This window comes from Molothrus ater, chromosome 4, assembly GCF_012460135.2.
Source record: "Molothrus ater isolate BHLD 08-10-18 breed brown headed cowbird chromosome 4, BPBGC_Mater_1.1, whole genome shotgun sequence".
Lineage (NCBI taxonomy): Eukaryota > Metazoa > Chordata > Aves > Passeriformes > Icteridae > Molothrus > Molothrus ater.
In genome coordinates, this window is record NC_050481.2 from 41,284,593 (window position 1) to 41,305,016 (window position 20,424).

Sequence of the window (20,424 nt, forward strand, 5' to 3'; positions counted from 1 at the left end):
GAAAATGCATTTTATTTTCCAAAGTGATCATGCTCATTGTGCTTCTCTTTGAATAGCATTTCTGCCTTATTTCTGAGCTTCACCATCAAATCCAACTGATGCCCTTACAGATACAATTAAAATGATTGGTTTTAGAAAGACTGATACCTAAATTTGAGAACTACTGCTTTAAGGAAATATTTTTTCTTCCTCTTTTTTTTTTTTATTCCTCAGTAGTTTGCTTCTGAACAACAGCCATCAGCAGAAGATGCCCCTTCCTCAGAGAAAAATCTAAAATATAGACAATGGATTATAAAAATGAAATCTTATAGAAGCTTCTGATGAATGTGGGTATGACTACATGTTGCATGAATGACACGCATGTTCTTGGTAAAATTTATGGTCAAGCTGCTCTGGTTTTCTGCTTATTTGAATGGTATGCCTTATTTTTCCAAAAGTTTACAATTTGAGATTTCTTTGGGGTTTTTTTTTTCTTTGTTTTCTTGGTTTTTGCTTGTGTTTTTATTAAAACAGTAACAACTGCCTATTGGAGCAACTGCCCATCATCTGAATAGGAAAGCCCAGACAAGAAGTGAAAAGTGGAGAAACTAAGTTCTTGGACAAAAATTCTAACCTGTTTGTGCCACCAATTTAAATGTGCACACACACACACAGGCAAAACAATCATTTTAATTGAATACTAATATATGTTAAGCAACACAAAAAATGGTAAGTTCAGCATACATTACAAACATACTTTGTTTGTAAATATTCAAATACAGGTAGATTTTGTGATTGCATCCAGGGACCACGAAAATTCTGTAATTTGATATAGAGGTGAAAATTTTTCCAGGAGTTTTGAAATATTATCATCATTTTATAGGGAAGAAAAGAGAGACTATGTTGCATATGTGTGGTTATACAGGATCAATTCCAGTGCAGTGTGGATGATAAATGTTCTGAAAATGTGTCCCAAGGTCAGTAGCAGTATTGACAAAAACAGTACCCGTTCAAAGTAAACATTAAAGATGAGTTAGCATTGCAGGTAGTAATATTTAACACAAAGCGTTGACTTTTTTTTTTTTTTTTTAGTAGAGTGCAAACCTGATCCATGCATCCAGACTTATTATGTGTTCAGGTATGTAATCATTATTGCAATAATGCACTGGTATTCAGTGAAAGGTTTTCATAACAACAGGACAGTGCAAGTTGGAGTCTTTATGGCTTGTATTTTGTGGTTAACTTATTTCACAGGTTAAGTTGTTGCATGTGAAATAAAGCTTAGAATTCTTATAGCATATGAAGCAGTGAGTGTTCAAGTTGCTAGCTTGATAACAGTATTTACTAAAATATCTGGAGAGTCAGTATTAGCAATGTCATTTCAGTGGAATATTGTTCCCAGTCTAAGCAGGAATGAATATTCTGCTGTTAAAAGTTATTCCAAAACAGCATGTCACAGCTGCAATTAATTTTCAATGTGATTTTGAATTAATGGTGAAACAGTACAAGTGTAAAGCAGTGTTAGGCTTAGCAGTGCTTTATAAAACTAATTACACAGCCTTTATTGAACATATCCTAAAAAATGATTTTATGTTTTTTAGGATGAATTGGATTTATTGGACTTCCTATTTCATTTTCTTACTTGCTTCTGTTTACAGTGGTAAGTTAATATATAATTCCTGAGACTTACAAACAGTGTAGAGAAACTATTGTAGGAGGGGAGAAGATTAGTAACTGCAGTCTGCTCTGGAGAGAGCTGTTTATTCTGTTGGATTGAGTTTAGTTAAGTTTGTGTAAATGGCATAACCCTATTGTCTGACATGGAACTTTCTAGTGGGGCTTTACTGACACTGTCCTGCCACCCCCTATGCTGTCACCTTCCCCAGCACACATGGGACCATGGCATGTAACTGTGAAACTGGTGTGATGGTCCCTGTTCTGTGCCCAGTGGCAAAGTCAGTAGCCCAAGCAGCAGCTGGGGAAGGAGGCCCTTTGGGGGTGCCGGAGGCAGAGTAATGTGTGTCTTTCATGGTGGGTAAATGATTTACTTTGTTCCAGCAACAAAAGTTAAACTACAAAAAACTGCACTGTGCTTCTCTGAAATTCCCTTTCCTGATAAATTATAACTAAGGACTAACACAGGTATAAGTTCAGTAATGTATTAGCTGTTTTCTCACAGAACAATTAAGTAACAGCTTTTTAGCAAAATCAAATAGATAAATGAAATATTATTTAAGACTTGGCTTTAAGTCTTAGTCACTTGGCTTTAAGTCTCAGAAAAAAAATCTTGGAAAATTTCTGAGGTCTAGAAAACATTTTAACCAAATTAAAATCTTCAGAACTGGCACAGTTCTACATGGTGCCTAGTTTTGCAGCATAAATAATTTTTTTGTGTTAATTTATGCTAGAAGAAGATAAATAGGATCCAAAATATCTGATACAGTAAATAATTGCAATATTCTTTTCTTTTAGCTTTAGAATTCACTTGGTGTATTCTAAGAATTGAAAATGTTTTTAATGATGAGCTGGATAAGGAAATGCTACTAAGAATAATAAATAGCATTTTTTAGAGAAAGAGCTTGAAAGTGTATACATACCAGAGAATTTGGATGTTTATAAATTCTAGTTTTTTACTAATAAGGACTTAACCTTTGAAAGATGTTAACATATCTAGCAAATATGTATAATAATGCTTATTTATTCCTTGTTAAAAAAATATATATTATACCTGTGTGCAGGAAATACTGAATTGCATAGTTTATAATCATAATAACAAATAAAATCCACTTTTAGTCTTTTAAAACTGTCAAATCCAATATGATATTACTTTTTGTTTTTATTTTAAATATCACTTGATAGAGTATGATCACTCTAAAGTAACAGATTAAGCCACTAGGTAAAATGTTTTCAGTTGGGTTTCCACCCAGTCTGTAAAAGTGCATTCTTTTCTCTTTATCTTTTATCCAAGAAGAAGCACTTTGGTAGATGCAGGAATAAAAATTGCCATTTTATTGGTTTGCTATTCCTTTTGGAGGGCAAATTCAAAAAGAGAGTGGTTTCCTGTGCAAAGAAGATCTCTTGTGTGTTTTAATGCAGAGATCTTAGAGCCCTTGGACTCTACCCTGCTTCTCCACTACAGTAGATATTCAAGACCCCCAAGAGTCTTGAGACCGATAGGACCAGAGGGACTCGCCTGATGTTGCGTCAGGCAAGGTTTAGGTTGTATGTTAGAAAAATGTTCTTCACCCAGAGAGTGGCTGGGCACCAGAAAAGGCTCCCCAGGGAAGCGGGCACAGCCCCAAACCTGACAGAATTCGGAAAGTGTTTGGAAAACATTCTTAGGCACGTGGTGTAACTCCTGGGGACGATCCTGTGCAGGGCCAGGGCAGGGTCTGAATGATCCTTGTGGATCCCTTCCAACTCAGCATACTCTGTGATCTTACAAGTGCCTTCATTTTGAAAGATGTGAGGAGGTTGCTGCTTGGGTACCTCTGCTGCAGAGCAGTGTGAGTTGTTGCCATTACAGAGTTCAGTACGACATTCTGAGTTAAGAAGTCCTGCAGATGCAAGGTAGTAGTACAGCTCATTTTTAATCTAAACTGTTCCTGAGAAATTATTCCTGTAACAGTATTTTCTTCATTGTGAAGAAGGTTTGGGGGGTCCTGGGTGGAGTGTGAGAGAGCCGAAGGTCTATGAAATCCTGGGAGCCATTGAGGCTGTGCATAGTGGCACCACCTTGACTCTGAATTCAGAGGATCCCTAAAAAATAGGATTGTCTTTACATAAAACTTTCTAACTCCTTTTGTTTTTTGCGCTTCCTCTTCCTGGTTTTCCTCATAATGATGTTCTGTGTTGGCCTGTCTCAGGAGAGGCTTCTGCTGCTCCTGAGATTTGCCATGGGAAGGTACCTTTCCCCTCTGCCATGCAGATCTGCCTTGAGGGCCATCCAGCTTCTTGGGTTTCTACCTGGGCTCAAGCTGCCCTGCTCCAGCATTCGGTGTGAGGTGGGGAACAGGAGGAGACACCCTAAACAGTATTATTTCTGCTGGAGTGAAAAGATGAGACTCAGAGGAACTGTGCTACTCACCCCCCCTTACCCACTTTTCCTGACAAAAGCCTGGTTTAAAAGCAAGATTAATGATGAAGAGGAGAAGTAGCTCTCCTGGTGACTTGAGTGTTCCTGTCTCTAATAATTGACAACTTTGTTATTCCATGTCAGAATGTGTGACTCAGATCTATGAAAATACATTCTTCCAAGGAGGAGACCTCACTACAGTTTTTACACCGAGTGCCAATTACTGCCAAATAGTGTGCACTTACCATCCTACCTGTCTGCTCTTCACCTACTTGCCAGCCACATGGACTAGAGATCCTGCAAAAAGGTAGAACATTCATGTGCTTGCTGGTCTCCTGTGATAATTTAAAAACCTGGTAACATTTTGACAGAACATAGGCATGCAGGGAAAGGTGCAGGGTTGCCATAAAAAAAAGTCAAGTATCTCTAAAACTGTTGATCTAAGAGTAATTGCTTGAATTCAAAAGGTTAAATTTGACAATGCCCAATTTTTCACATTCACACAGTGGCCTTTGAAGGAAAGAGAACTGACTCTGCACTCCCTTCTCTAGGCCACGTATTTATTGTTGAGGGACAATATGAATAATTTCACATCTTCAATGATCCCCTGTACTGTTCCCCATCCTTTCTATTTGGTGTATTTTTCTCACAATTAAGAATTTCAGTAGCCCGAGAGAATGAGGTTGTCTTCTCTCTATGCCCAGTGCATTTATGTCCTCCCAGCCCTGGGCTCTGCTTCTCATTTTGTTGAGACCTTCTTGGAGCTCCCACAAACACAAAATATTCTCATCTGCCACAACTGCCAACAAAGTGTGTGAGGCTTGACCCTATTTTTCTTCCAATTACACTTGTCAAAATTTTCATGTTGAGGGATATTGGACAGGCTGCATTTCACCTGAGAAACAGTTATGAATGTCTGTGTTGTACTGACAAAGCTGTGAATTGCTGCATTTTAAAACACAGGTTCTCCTGCTATTTAAAAGACAGCGATACAGAAATGCTGCCAAAAGTGGATATGGAAGGAGCTATCTCTGGACATTCCTTAAAACAGTGTAACCAAATTAGTGGTAAGATATGGTTATTCACATGCATATATTTTATGCTCTGCATTGCATAGCAGCTGTTAAAAAATTAGCATTTTGGGAAGAGGAATAGAATCAGGGAGGCAACCAAGCAGTGATTTGTGTGTTCTTTGCCAGACCACTTTCAAACACAGGTGACAAAATCTCCGCTGGTTTTACTCTTCAGGCCCACCTCTCCACCACCGAGGGTCCCCAGATGAGGTAACAGGGAGATCATGTTCCTGCAGTCACAGTTTCTTTTGCTAGAGGCAGATGGCAGCCCTTGCTTTAACTACTGACTCCAGTTCTAAAGATTAATTTACTACTACAATTCCAGTCCAGAAAGTGGCTCATATGGCATGTGTGACCCTGAGGTGCAGATGCTCAGCAAGGCAAAAGTGCACTGTCACAAAGTGATGCTAATACTTTTGTGATTCTGTGTAACAATTTTTTTAGCAGATGCATCTTTTAGGGTATATGTGCTTTACATGAAGACCTAATGTCATCATGGCATGCCTGCAGGTTATTATCAGGCATATTAAAAGCCTATTAAATGTGTTATTTTATGAATGTTTTAAATTTGCACTTTCATAGTGATGTCATTAAAAGGAGATCAACTTTAAGCATAGTGTGGTACTTTAGAAAAATGGAATAAGGAAGAATATAGTTATTCACTTCCTGACTTCAGGACAAATAGTGTCTTACGGATGTCAGGCTACTTCTTTAGTTGTATTGGTATAGCAGCTCAAGATGTCAGGACTTAGTGGGTTTTTATGCAAGTTCTCCATTTTAGCTATTATCAATAAGTTGTAGTTTCTTTTGCTTGCCACTTGTCCTTCAGAGCAGTCAAGCCCCTTAAAAGCTCTTTCCTGCCAGTAACCCTTCATGTTTGGATTTCTGAGTATCTTGGAATAGAAAGAGATTTCAGTGGGATATTATTCTTTATCCTATTTAGACTAATTAATATCACTGAATTACTCTAGAATCAGACTAAATGAAAATCTATGCATACATGTTTAAAAATGCCTCAAATCATTGGCTGACTCTTGTTCTGTGAAATGACCTTCATTTCAAGCCCCACAGTTTTGTGGTCCTCTCTCTGTGAAGTGTAAATGTAATATTCTGACTCAAGTGGGAAGTGTCTGTTGCTTATGAGGAAAGGATATGCCATTTAATCTGCTCTATGAATTTGGAACTGGGAAAATATATTTTAATATTGATTCTGAGTCTTGCTTTGGTGAGTGTCATCCTGTTCTCAGTCAGCCACAGTGGTTAGAGCCCCTCTCTCATGTAGGCAAAGGCACTGTCAAAGTCTGCCAGTTTTCCCCTTGCCACGAGGTATTACACTAAACCTACATTTCTGATTTGGTGCTGGATCTATGTATAAAGTATGATGTAACTGAAGTGCAGTGTGGGATGTGGCATCTGGATTATGAAGGATGTGTCATACAATCTGTCATACAGTCTGCTATCTTTTGGGCAATTTGGGGCAAGGGATGGGAAAAGAATAGAAGTACATTTTCAGAACTTGGTCTCTCTTTCTTCACAGCTTGCAGCCCAGATGTCCATGTAGGACTGGATATGGAAGGGAATATTTTTGATATTACTATGGCTGACAGCTATCAAGAGTGTCAAAAACGATGTACCAATGACAACCGTTGTCATTTTTTTACATATGCCTCTGAAAATTTTCACAATGCAAGCTTTTGGTAAATACAGGTTGGATTCATTCCCCTGGACAGCCCTGTGCCTAAATAGATTAAATCTTAGAGCACTCTAAGGTGCAAGAATTTACTCAAGAATATTCAATTTATTCCTCCTTGAAATGTTTGTTCACACTTACAGGTAGGAAAATATCGATTGTAAATTGGCTTTCATTTGTCTGTTGGTGAGAAAGACAAACTTGATTATTACAGCCTTGAAAAAATCCTAAAATTCTCTGAAGATACTGAAATGCAAATTATATTGATAGCTGTGCTGCATTTTTGCTCTGTTCAATCTTACTCTGCTTATTGTTCTGAAAATAGCATCATCAGAGTATCCAGAGAAATTATTTCATTTTAATGAGACCTATTTTTGAGCTCTTAATCTGCTCAGTTGTGGAAGTTAAACATTGTTCAGCTAGCTCTGTTCATCAGTTGAACTCTGTACTGGAGGCTGGAGATTGTTCTGGCCCATGGCCAGACCATGCACAGTGGTAGGAATTGTGGGTTCAGGAGGATGGTTTGGTCCAAGGAAGAAGACCTATTTTCTTACTACTTTCTTTACTCTTTGTCATTCAGTAAAAAATGCTTCTTGAAACACACCAGTGTTGGAACTCCAACCAACATAAAGGCGCTTGATGAGGTTGTGTCTGGATTCTCTCTAAAGCCATGTCAGCTTTCTGAATTAGGTAACTATTTAAAATCTCTGATTCTGATTAGTTTTAAGGGTCATGTATCCTGAAATGTAATCTATCACTCACATGTAGAAGTGTTTCATTATGTAGAATAGTTCTAAAATAATCTTATTCTTAAAATATAGTTCGTACACTCAGGGACAAAGGAGGTTCATATCTTTTAAATTTTTTATGTTATAATTTGTCTTACAGAAACAATTCCCTTCTTTAGAGATCTAAAGAATTCTTTCATAGCATTAGCTTGATGAAATAGTATGTTATCTTTGTATCATGGATACAAAAATTATAGATAAAAGCCCATCAGATTCAAAGATCAGGGGAAATATGGAGCTTTCTACATTCTGTTTGTATACTGTGTATGCAATTGATAATTTTTATTGAAGATCTGCAGTGTTTTAATACAGCTGGCTAATAGGAAAGGATGTAATATGCATTTTGTGGGTGATTTGTGATGAAAGGGAAAGGTCTGTGCTTGTTCCTGCAATCATTACTCATACAAAATTCTCAAGTGTCTAACATCAAACAGTGTGTATCAAAACTTCTTATTCTCAATTGAAACATCTTTCCCTTTTTCTTTTTTTTTTTCTTTTCTTTTTAATTCTATCTCCACTTTGTCTTACTGTGTGATACTTTCCCTTCTTAATGATGATGAGGTTACTCTGCTTTCATATAGCCTTATTTTATCTCACAGATAATCTAATTTTTCTGTATAAATCACATTTCATAGAGATGTGTATCAATATATTGCTTTCTAAAATCAGTGCTTGGGTTTACTGCTGGGCAGTGCTGGCACAGCATCAGCACTCTCTCCCCAACATTCCACCCATCAATAGTCTGGGGGTGGGCAAGAACCTGTGAGTGAATACACCTAGTTCAGCTGACCCAAGCTAGCCATGGGGACATTCCATGTCTTATGATGTCAGCTCAGCTATAAAATCTAAGGAAATGAGGAGGAAGGGCAGGCATTTATTATTGGCAGTGTTTGCCTTCTGGAGCGACAGGTATGTGTGCTGAGGCCCTGCTTCCAGGAAGATCTTCCCAGGAAGTGGCTGGATATCACTTGCTGATGGGAAGTAGAAAATAAAAGAATTGGGTTAGTCCTCTTTGCGTGTGTGTATGCAAACTTTTGCTTTTGCTTTAGTAAACCACCTTATTTCAACCTATGTGTCGTTTTTCCATCTCATTTTCACTCACCTGTCCAGTTGTGAAAGGGGAATGATAGAGTAAGTTGCTGGGCACCTGGCATCCAGACAAGGTCAACCCACCAAAGTCCTTTTTGGTGCCCAGCTTGAACTTTTGCTACAAGACAGTCTTTGCCTGAAGCCTCTAGTTACTTGCTTTTACCCTTCTGATCCTCTCCCTGATCTTTCTGGTGGGGAAGTGAGTGAGTGACTGCATGGGGCTTGATTCTTGGCTGTGATAAAACCATGACATCGTGTGAAAATCAACCATGTTCCTCCCTGTCTTCCCCTACTTTCTGTGTCTTGTGAAAGAGGCAAGAGCAGGCAAGAGAGAGAATAAATAAATTGTTTGATCATAGAAGCCTAGACAGCACTACTGCATCAAGAAGTCATCAAAAGAGGTCACCTGTCCTACTCTCAGACAGATCATCTGTACCTGTCCAGACAGAGATTTGTGGAGTGTAGTCTTAAAACCTCAGTAATGTTTTCTGCCTTGTTGTTTTGTCAACACCTGAAATGGGTTTATTTCAATATTTGTTTGAGGTTTTCTTCTGAATTTATTTAGTTTATTCCTTTCTAGGTGGCCTTTCATTTTCTGCCTTTGCCTCTCTGACTTTATTTTTATGCACACACACTACTATGCATGCATAGCAATTTGTCTCTTTTCTGCCCTTTGCAAGGATCTTCCTGGGCATCACTGGATATTGAGCAAATGATCACTGAACATGGTCCTTGAGATCATGGGTTAGCTTCCCTTAAGTTTCAGATCCACATTTTTACTTTAAATATAATTTCCTTTGAAACTATCTGTTCTTCTGAAGATCCCTTAACATAGGATCTTAAATACTAAATGTGAGAGTTAATTGACTCCAATTTTCTACATTTCTGATTATATGTTTTACTGTTCTTATTGTGTAATTACTTCCCAGTATTGTTGTCCTTTCTTCCCTATGTTTTTTGAAAACCTCATCAAATTAACAGGATTCGAATTAAGCTCTGCCTCTTCTTAGTTTCCCTTTCTGAAGCAATGTGTTCCCAATATGTTTCTATAACACACTGGGCAGTATTGACTTGGTTGCTGCACTTTCTCAACAGCTCAAGTTCTCTGCTGCCAACAAATCCTGTCTTTTGGATCATTTCACTATTTTTACTATCTCTGCAGCTTGATAGGTTCAAGAAACATCCTCCGTGCTGATGCTTCCAGTTTTTCTTTTTAAATTCTCACACTAGAATTCTAACTGGGACTTCAAGTATATCTTTGAAGAAGATACTCATTAATCTCTTTTTAAACATGCTAGTATTCCCTCTAATCTCTATGTCCATTGTCTGGTTGTGTGAACTATCCTGCCAAGCCTCTGTTGTGTTTTGATATTTTGGCTATGTCAGAGGGCAGCAATCCTATTTACTCTGCCTACTTTCCAAATAGTAAAAGAAGTGTTAAGAAGATCATCACCTCATTTTTTTTCTAGTCTTCCCATGAACATGATATGCCCATTGAAAATTAATTTAAATTTTTCCCTATTAGATTAGCAAATCTCTACTGTAATATGTATTTTCTCTTCCTCTATATGAACCTTACCCCTGTAGTGCTCTCCATGACTTTACATATTCAATAATATTCTTGAGAAATAGTTTTTAGTTAAAATGTTGTCTTACCTTTCCAGTTTACCAATCACAGAAGGAAAATGGGAATAAAGATAGAAATGAATAATCTGTAAATCTCAATATTCTGATGACATACTAAAGTTTTTTGAATTTTGATATTTTGTTCTTGTTTTATGCAGATTGTCAAATGGACATTTTTGAAGATCAAGTGTTTTCAGGAATTAATGTTACAAGTTTTTTCACTCCTGATATTTCTGTCTGCCAAACTATGTGTACATATTTTCCCAAGTGCTTGTTCTTTACATTTTTTACCAGGAAATGGCAAACAGAATCTCAAAGGTGAATATGACAGTTAAATGATATTATCCATGTAGATTATTTAAAATTTATTTTTTTAAAAATACAGAGTCTTTTTTTAAACACTAATTTCTTATACAAATGTAAATTTATGCTAAAAGGCTATTTTCAGTAAAGTACAGCTTCTGATGGGTTTTGTTCATAAATTTGTAATTTCATGTGGACATTTCAACTGTTTTCCAATGTGATAAGGACTTTTGTATTGTGGTTGTGTATCTGGTCTTAATCTGAAAAGAAGTATACATGTCAAAAGTACAGTGAGCCTCCAGATTGTTTTAAAGACTTAAAGCTGAATTTTATGGCATTATCAAAAGAGCCATCTGGTTTCCTGGCACGGCGAACTTATTTTCTTGAAAAGATTTTTCAATTAAGTTAATGGCTTTAAAAATATTTCTATTTGTCTTCCTTCTTTCACACTTAGTAGTGAGAATAGTTAAAAATCAACATTGCACACAAATCAGAAGAATAGGGTCTCAAAGGAATTTCAGGGAGAAGCAAAGCTGAGATGGCATGCATCTTCTAAAGTCACCTCTTCTATATATGTGTAAATACTGTACCACTTTTAGTAGTATCCTTGTATGGCATTTCACAGCACAATTGATTACCTCAATTTAGTGTGAACTAGTAAATTTAGGGAGTGCATTTTCGTATAAAATGCTTCTACAGATTGAGATTTGGGAGAAAAGAGGGTATTTAGGAAAGAACCTTCTTTTACCAGTACCTAAACAATTATTTTTGGAATGTGAGAACAGGTTTAGTTATTGTGAAAAATATTTAATTTTAGAAATCTTTGCCTTCTGAAGACATCAACAAGTGGAATTCCAGAGGAGCTCATATCACAAGAAAATGCTGTATCAGGCTTTGGCCTCCTAAATTGCAGAAGATCTTTTCCTGGTAAACAATAAATTACAATAAACCCACTAATTTTGAATTAATCTAAGTAATAACTTTCTGATGCTTTGAATGCAATCATTCTTACAGCCTGCAATTCTCGCACTTACATGCAGATGGATTTTTTGGGAGATGAACTTACTGTCACGTATACTAAAGGACACAGAGCCTGTCAGCAGGTTTGCACAGACATGATCCGCTGCCAATTTTTTTCCTATTCTCTCCTCCAAGGTTCATGCAATGAAGAAGGGTGAGATATATTTTTTAAAATGTTCAAAGATTGCTGAAATAATCATTCCAGACATGTGGTGGGTGAGTTGATGTATATGTTGTTCAGTGAAAAAATTACAAACAAATGTTTGCATTAATTCATTGGCAGAAAGTGTGAGTGTCACCTAAGAATGTCCTCAAATGGATCTCCAGTGAAAATAGTGCATGGACCAGGAAGTATCTCTGGATACTCACTAAGATTATGCAAAAAAAAAGCCAGTACTGGTACGTACAACTTTTTTTTATGAAAAATAGACAGTGCTTCCCTGATTTCAGTGTAGGAGGCCAAACCATATTTTTTTTTAAGTGGTTGCACTGTCCCAGTGGGTGATCTTGTAAAGTTAGAGTGCTCTGGAAAAGTGAAGTCAGTCAGGTCTTCACATAGTTGTCACCACATTTCTCTTCACAGAGAAAAGCAAGGCACAATTCTTCCCAAGAATATTGCTGGGTTTCACATTCTCTGAACCTCGGAGAAAGGAAAAATAATTCTAAACATTTGCTCTGCCTGTGTTTATGCAAACGTAGAATGCAATATGAAGATTGTTTACCCAAAGTGATGGTGTTTTTTTTCCTTGGCCTATCAGGGCCAAGAGTGTGCATGTGTCAGGACTGTCGGCTGACAGTCACGAGATTCTGTCAGTTGTGCGCAGGGTGAAGTGCTTGGAAGATTCAGTTTAGATTTAATGTAATATAATATTGTATAATATAGTATAAAAAGTAATTAATTAGCCTTCTGATATCAATGTAGTCCTCTTCATTATTCTCTCCCCTCATTGGGGTTGCCTGCAAATTTAATACATAGCAAACACTGGAACAGCACTGTGAATTTGATTTTAATAGGCTTTATGACCATAACCCATGAAAAATGTATAATTTATCACCTTCTTCACAATAGGTGGTGCCTATTCAGTGATCAGCAGTAGTCTCATCTTCATTTTTCATTGGTGAATGCAAGTTGTCTTTAAGCTCAGTTTTAAATTACTTCTGTAATTTAATAGTGTGTATGCAGCATTCTGCAAGGACAATCAGGATCGTTGGTGGGACAGACTCCTCCCCTGGTGAGTGGCCGTGGCAGGTCAGCTTGCATGCCAAGCTGTCCCGCCAGAGACACCTGTGCGGGGGCTCCATCATCAGCAACCAGTGGATCCTCACGGCTGCTCACTGCGTCTCCAGGTGAGACCTAAATGCAAATGGACGAACAAGCCTCAAAGGTTAGCCCGGCATGCAAGGTAAATTGAAGCCTACCTTTCAGGATAATCACAATGAGAACTAGAAATAGATGAAATGCTTTAACGTAGCCAAAAGGTGAAATTTTCAGGTAGACATTAAGTTTCTTAATGTAACTGGAAGTCCATACCTCCTCCCTTTTTAGCATAGTATTGTACTGCTGATGCTAAATTATTTTAATGACTCTAGAAGGTGAAATTCTAAAGCAGACAACAAATACCTACAGAACCCTAGACGTTCTCATGAGATACAAGTTTTTTCTTACTGTAATACTGCATTAGGCTCTTTAGTAACAGACTGACTGTCTTTTCCCCTCAGTCTAGAGAATCCCAACATTTGGCGTATTTATGCTGGCGTTTTGAGACAATCAGAAATAAACGAGGATACACCCTTCTTCAAAGTGGAAGAGATTATTGTTCACTCTCAGTATAAATATGCACATATTGGATATGACATTGCTTTGATGAAACTTGCTGAGCCTATGAATTTTACTGGTATGTAGCATGCTGCAGAGGAATTGTGAAAATGTGCAGGAAGACACAGGGCTGGCATTGCTATGGCAGTGCATGAACACCTGGGCTGGCTTCCTTTAATATGTTTAATATGCAGTTACTGGGGTTTGAGGAGAAGCTATTCTGTTGGCTTCAAAAAAGAAAATGGATGGCTCTAATTTACATGCTGGGAGTCACACATAATGCAAGGGACAAAGCATACATAGAAGTTGTTGTCAGGGGTCATGTGGGTGCCCACAAAACCTTATTGTTGCAATTGTCTCTGCTGGACAAACTAATATTTTCTCTTGTACTTTAGATCTTCAACTACCTATCTGCCTGCCATCAAAAGAAGACACTAACATATTTTATACTGACTGTTGGGTAATTGGATGGGGTTACAGAAAAGAAAAAGGTACAGAGAAATACTTTTAAACAGTAAATTTTTGTATTTTTAAAGTCAATGTTTTTGACAAAAGCCTCCCCTTCTCTAAAAAATAGAAAATTATTCTCTGTTCTTCGCTATCACTATTCCTTCTAGACAGCACTTTAATATAATTCTTTATTAGAATTGATTTCTATTAACACACCATAAAACACAAATGAAAGATGTATAAAGTTATCATTAAATAGCTTCATGCTCTGACACAATAATTAATTTTATAAATTGGTTCAGTAGTTTGAAGTACTTGAGATTTCAATCCTCTACATACATCTAAATACATCTTCTACAACACTCAAATACCCTTCCTTAGATTCTAGTTTAATCTACTGGCAAACCCCAGTACATACCTTGGTTTTGCACGCTCTTTTTTATTTTTTCCTAGCTGAAAAAAAGGCAATAAATTTACCACTGGACTGTTTTGAATCACAGTCTGCACATAACTCATGGTGATTTTTTATGTGACTGTATTCATATGACTTTAGAAATTGGAGACTGAAGTATGTTGCTTTTCTTATTCTGAAGATTGATTATAGACCATGCCAATGACTTGTGTTTTGATAGTAGATGAGATTTGAACTCTGATTTTATATGGAGGTAGGCCAAAAAGCTCTTAATTACCAAGCTGTGGTTTTACATCTCTTTATTATATTTTTAATATGTTTATATAGTTGTATATGCATCTCTTTAAAGAAAATATTTTCCTTTATACACGTACCTATCTGAAAGTTATAGTTCAATGTGAAATCTAACAAATTTAGGCAGTTACTGTATAGACAAGTTTCTTCTGTTAATTACTAGAGAAAAAGCTGGTTTTAAATACTCTTGTTTAGTCTATGTGCAAATTTCTCCATCTTAAAAACTACTAGGACAGAGAGCAGCACAGATTTGGCAACTGGGAGATTTCAAACTTATATATTTACCAGGCAATAATAGTTACTAACACAAAGCAATGCTAACAGCAATGCTCCAAGGGCCAATGTCCCAAGAGCCTTTCCAATATGAGGATTTGCTGCACATCACAAGGGAGTTTTGAAGCTTTCCCGGCATCATAAAAGCATTTAAATTAGAAGAGAATTCACATTGTTCGCTAACACAAAGGAAGAAAAATCAGTGTCATGAACATCTATTGACACTCCAGAAGCAGTGACCTCCCACACTGTAATATCAGTGTATGGGGATTTCTAGAGTTGAATTTTAGCCTTTATTTTTCTAGAACCAAACATTTCTCATCTCATATTGCCTTCCATATAGGTCGGGTCCAAGATATTCTTCAAAAGGCTCCCGTTCCCTTCATGTCAAAAGAGGAATGCCAGGCAAGGTACCGGAAGCGCAGAATCGGTGACAAAGTGATCTGTGCTGGCTATGATGAAGGAGGAAGGGATGCTTGTAAGGTAATGACAAACAGTAGTGTATGGTTATATATTCCAACCATATGTTCAAATATGTAAATGAATAATGCAATTATTTTTAGTTGTTATCAGAAAAGTATGATTATCAGTAGAGCTCTTGATTAACTTGTCAATTTTGGTTGTCAAAAGCACTGAAAACCAAGGTATATGGAAAATATTTCTTATACGACATTGAAATCTTTAGGGATAGATTCCATGGAAAGGAAACTCTGAGTGTGGATATATAGATATCCATTTAGGGAATAAAACAGTGTTTCTTCAGGCTATCAGAAATCCAGAGAGCATAAGTATAGTATCTTGAAGCATTTCTCCACTAAGAACAGATTTCCTATGTAGTTTCTTTTTTTTTTTTTTCCATTTCTTGGTAGGAAATAGAGTGTCTAAAATCTTATTTTAAAGCATCCATTGTGTATAAACCAGAAGGGAGGGTGCTAGTAATGCTATTAGAATGCATGGGGAATAGAAGGCCGAAAACAAACTGTGAAAACTGCTCTGTTCATAATTAGAGTTGAAAATGCCACAACAGCATGAGCTCCATGAGCCAAAGTCTGTGCTCAAGAGTAAACTCACGCACTTTCGCCACTTTAAATATTCTGAGTTAATTTCTGCAAGAAGAAAATAGTTTGATTATTAATATTAAATTCTCTTCCAAATACACTGCAAGAAGAAAATAGTTTGATTATTAATATTAAATTCTCTTCCAAATACAGTTTTCACTGCAAACATTTAACTCTTAATAATTGTACACTGAAATGTAACTATTGCTATGATTAGTTAGAAATAAAAATACTTGGAGCTGGGATGTAATTTTTCCTCTCTGCCAATTAAGCTTTTTTTATCTGATACAGCGTAACAGAACATGGAGATGCTGTTTAAAAAAAAAACACATTTGCTGTTGTCCTAACAACTCATAACAGCTTCTCTAACAAATCTTATATTCAGAAAGGAATAGAAAAAAACCCACGAAGGTGTTTTATTCTGAGTGGGACAGTCACTCAAGCAGGATAAGGCATGTAGAGAACTGAGATACTAAAAACATTGTCATAAGAAAAAATATTGCCAATATGACATACAGTTTTAAATCACTGTATGTAGACAAGGTGATAACGATAATAAAAAGAAAATAATATAAACCAGTAATTTTGAGCCTTCATGGGAAGAAGAAATTGTTTGCAATGACTATTTAGAAATCAATTTACTAAACAATCAGAACACCTGCTTCAATCCTCTATTAATTAGCTGTAAGTGAGAGTGACTGAAATCTAGGCTGTTATGTTGATGGTAACATTGAATTATGCTGATTTTATTCACAGCTTTCTTTGTGATAGAAATACTGATGACACCTCTTCCTTGCATGCTCTCTCCTTTTCTCCTGTGGTACAGGGAGATTCAGGAGGGCCCCTCTCCTGCAGGCACGAGGAGGTGTGGTATCTGGTGGGCATCACCAGCTGGGGCGAAGGCTGCGCCCGCCCCAGGCAGCCGGGAGTCTACACCAAAGTTGCTGACTATTCAGACTGGATTCTAGAAAAAACTACACAGTATGAGCATTACTGACTCACTCAAAGTGTTGCTGTGGAATAACAACCCTCAGGGCAAATGGATAAAGCGTATTAGTGCTTTTTCAATGGTGTTTTTTGTTAGCCTGGAGTGTAAAGTACTTGTTTTAAAATGCAGAAAAGAAGGAATGAATGAATTTTCCTATTAATAAATGAAAAGCAGTAATAACAATAAACTCTGTCATCACTGATTTGGCAGAAGAAAATATGGCTGAGCCACAGACTTCTTCTATTCTTGCTAGCATAAAACGGGAGTGGATGAGGTTGCAGGACATGTATGGACCTTGAAGCTGGGAACTACTTCTGTTTTAGGAGGTTGCCACACAGCAAAGAGAAATTCCCCACTCTTGTCTTGTAGTTAAAATGGGTGAACCACTTACAAGCTTACTGGAGGGCTGGGGGAAGGGAAGCTGAGGCATGAAAATGCCTATGCAGTTGCATTCCCCTAGTATCCTTGGGGAATTAACCAGAAAAATGTCAGTACTAACCAAGTAAACAAACCCAGAGGTCTTGGCAGAGGGACACACATGGGTGCAGACACCACCAAGCCCAGTTCATACTGCAAAATCCCATCCTGATGTTCCCAGCAGTCTGCCAAGGGTTTGCACAAGTGTAATTTACCATTGTGCTGTAATCTCCGCAGGGCTTTGATCTCAGCACCAAGGCAGGGAGCTCGAGCCTGACCCTTAGAGTGCCTCCAAGTTACCAAACACCCATGTTATCTATACACAGATGTTCTGGAGGCACACAGAACACAAACAGTGGAAGGCATAAAATACTTTTTTTCTACATTTCTGCTCTCCAGACTTTTTGCATTCCCAGCTGCAAGGTCGATTGCGTGTGTATACAATCCCCACCAGTATTCCTCTTTTAACCCATTGCTCCCAATGAGCTGTCACCTACAGTATTCTAACTTCTGTGGATAATTTTGTGATGAGAAGCTTAATGAGGGTCTACTTCTCTTGAAGACTATCCAGAAAATCAATAAAAGAATCCCCTCCCCCAATATATATTTTTATTTTCCAAATACCTAACTCTGTGATTAAAGAAACAACTTTATCCTGTTCCTATATCTCCTTGTTTCCTTTTATAATTTTTTGTTACTTTTTTTCAGGTAGCAAACATATTTCATGGCTGAAATTAGTACTAGTGTGAGAAACAGGAATCAAAAATTAATTACTTTCCCATAGTAAGAAGCAACATTTTACACTGCACCAGAAAGGAGAGTAGAGTACCAACACTGTCTTTGCCAAAATTTATGAGCTTGTTTCCTAATCATCTACATTACCATAATTGCTGAAAATATGTTCCAGAGTGCTACTCATAATTGCCCTACACCACACTGGGAGGTAAGCAGCAGGAGTGGCTCTGCAAGTAAATGAGGTCATGAAACTTAGGAATTAAACATCAAATTGTTGGGAGATAAGAATCAAGCTGCTGCAAATTATTTTTGTCTTTAATTTTTATGCTTTATTTGTAAATAATACTGAGGGAAAAAAGTGTAATTCCATGCTACAAGCTTATGCTCCTATCTGTGTCTGGAGTCGGGGTGTGCAGTGCTAAGCTGACTGCAGTCAACAAACCTGAAACTCTTAAGCTGTATTCAAAGGCTGGGGAGTTGATTTACTTTGTTCATTTATTTCTAAAGAAGTAGAATTCAGAGAAGGGATGAGAACAGTCCAGACTTAGCAGGAGAGGAGAGGTAATGCTGCTGCTGCAGGCACATCTGGGGAAAGAGGTGCTGCCTTCCCTCTGCCCTGTGTGGACTCCTGGTGACAGGGGCTTGAGTCACTGGGTGCGCAGTGCCGAAGGTGTCATGCCCTGGGAGTGCTGAGTGCAGGACGTGGCTGCTCAGAGAGCCAACAGGAATAGCCTGTGTGTGCTGGGGGAATTGGATCAAGGGTGAGAGGGAAGGCACATGGGATTTTTGCCAACATTGCAGAAGCAGAACAAGAGATATGGGTGGGGGCTGATTGAGTCTCTTCATGCTCTGTTTAATCCCCAGCTGGTTTAAAATAACAGCAAACCTCAGACATGCTGTCAAAAACCTAGAGACTTAAATAAGGGACTGAGAAGGAAAAAATAGAAAACAGGAAAAAAAAAAGAAAGATTCTTGGCATTCCAGTGTGATTTTGTCCTTGTGGGGAAGGAATGAAGACAGCTGGAAAAGAGTTGCTGACGGAAAAAAGGAATTGCTTCAGTAGGAAAACAGAGGCTGAAACTCTCTAAATAAGAATCATCAGGAGACCATCCAAAATACTTGTCTCTAATACTCAAACTGTGTAGGCTAAAGAGTATATGCAATGTCAATCTGACAGCCTTTAAAACCTTCTCATAATAATCCTGTCATCAGCTTTTTCAAATGCACAAAAAATGTGTTATTCTTTTTTTCCTTCCCTCAATGTTGTTTATTTATTTGTTTGTTTGTTTGTTTTCTTTTTCTGCTGCAACTTTTCTGATTGTAAGTACTGCAGTAACAAAGAGGAATGGAAGTCAGCTGTGCTCTGTAGACCTCTGGAGCTCCATGGTTGGTTTCTCAGAAATATTCCAGGTGACAGCAATATGCTGAAGGAAACTCAGCTGTTCCTGTGGAAAGTGATCACAATGATCACTGCAGACATCCTTCATGAGTAGCTGTTGACCAGATAAAATACCTTATTGCAATATATTTTCACTTACAGCAGATATCCTTCAATGATAATTTGTGCTACTTGTCAGTCCATCTGTAATAAATTCCTGATGGCTAAAAGTGAGTACCAGGAATATGTGGATACCAGACATGTGGAGAATGCAGGAGTTTGTGGTGGCTATATGAAATCCTTATGACTTTGTTGAAGATGAACTACATGAGGGAATGTCTGATCTTTTTGTGGGTTTATACACCAGCGTGATATGTAATTCATTGAGACCTTTAGACTCATAGATAGTAGTATATTGGTGTTATTAATTGTTATATTGCTTGGGCTTTCAGGTATCAATAGGTGACTTTCACTAAATGAGAGGCAGTTTATGACCTTTGTTTATTCTCCCTTCCAATCTACCTCCCTGGGGAAAAGTGATTTTTAAAAAGCTGACAACCAAGAAACCTACCTCAATTTCATTAAAGAAAAGCCTGGTCTTATACTTTAAATCTTCCTCTGCTCATGTTGGAACAGAAGATAAACATCAGTGCTTTAGCTGTTATTCTGATTAATGGCAAGTGTCTCTGGTTGTCCTGAAAGTCAATAAATCTCATGATGTTGCTTAGAGATGTAGGAATTTTGGTAGGGGCAAGTGCCATTGTTGATGCATCGAATGGCAGAGTTAGTCTGGCCTGATTTTTTTTTGTACAAACAAGATCCCTGATCCCAGAAATTTTCAAACTTGTTCAGGTACAGATGAAACTCTTCATATGTGCTGTGATGGTCTGGAGAACAATTAGTTAAGCATAAAGTAAAGGCAAGAAAGAATATTCTTTTGCTGCTCAAGTGGACTAAAGT

The 20,424-nt window shown here is 37.5% G+C and overlaps 1 protein-coding gene across 1 annotated transcript; it reads left to right on the top strand.

Annotated features, from left to right (window-relative positions):
- The first annotated feature begins 284 nt into the window (after nucleotides 1-284).
- Nucleotides 285-18,011, top strand: LOC118686183 (coagulation factor XI-like). The gene is given in 17 exon segments (XM_054514652.1): nucleotides 285-326; nucleotides 863-956; nucleotides 1,072-1,117; nucleotides 1,581-1,639; nucleotides 4,199-4,361; nucleotides 5,018-5,121; nucleotides 6,665-6,824; nucleotides 7,398-7,507; nucleotides 10,479-10,638; nucleotides 11,441-11,550; nucleotides 11,638-11,797; nucleotides 11,927-12,042; nucleotides 12,816-12,990; nucleotides 13,363-13,538; nucleotides 13,855-13,950; nucleotides 15,232-15,371; nucleotides 16,773-18,011. Coding segments are annotated over 17 exon segments (2,082 nt in total). The 3' UTR covers nucleotides 16,944-18,011.
- The last annotated feature ends 2,413 nt before the right edge of the window (nucleotides 18,012-20,424 follow it).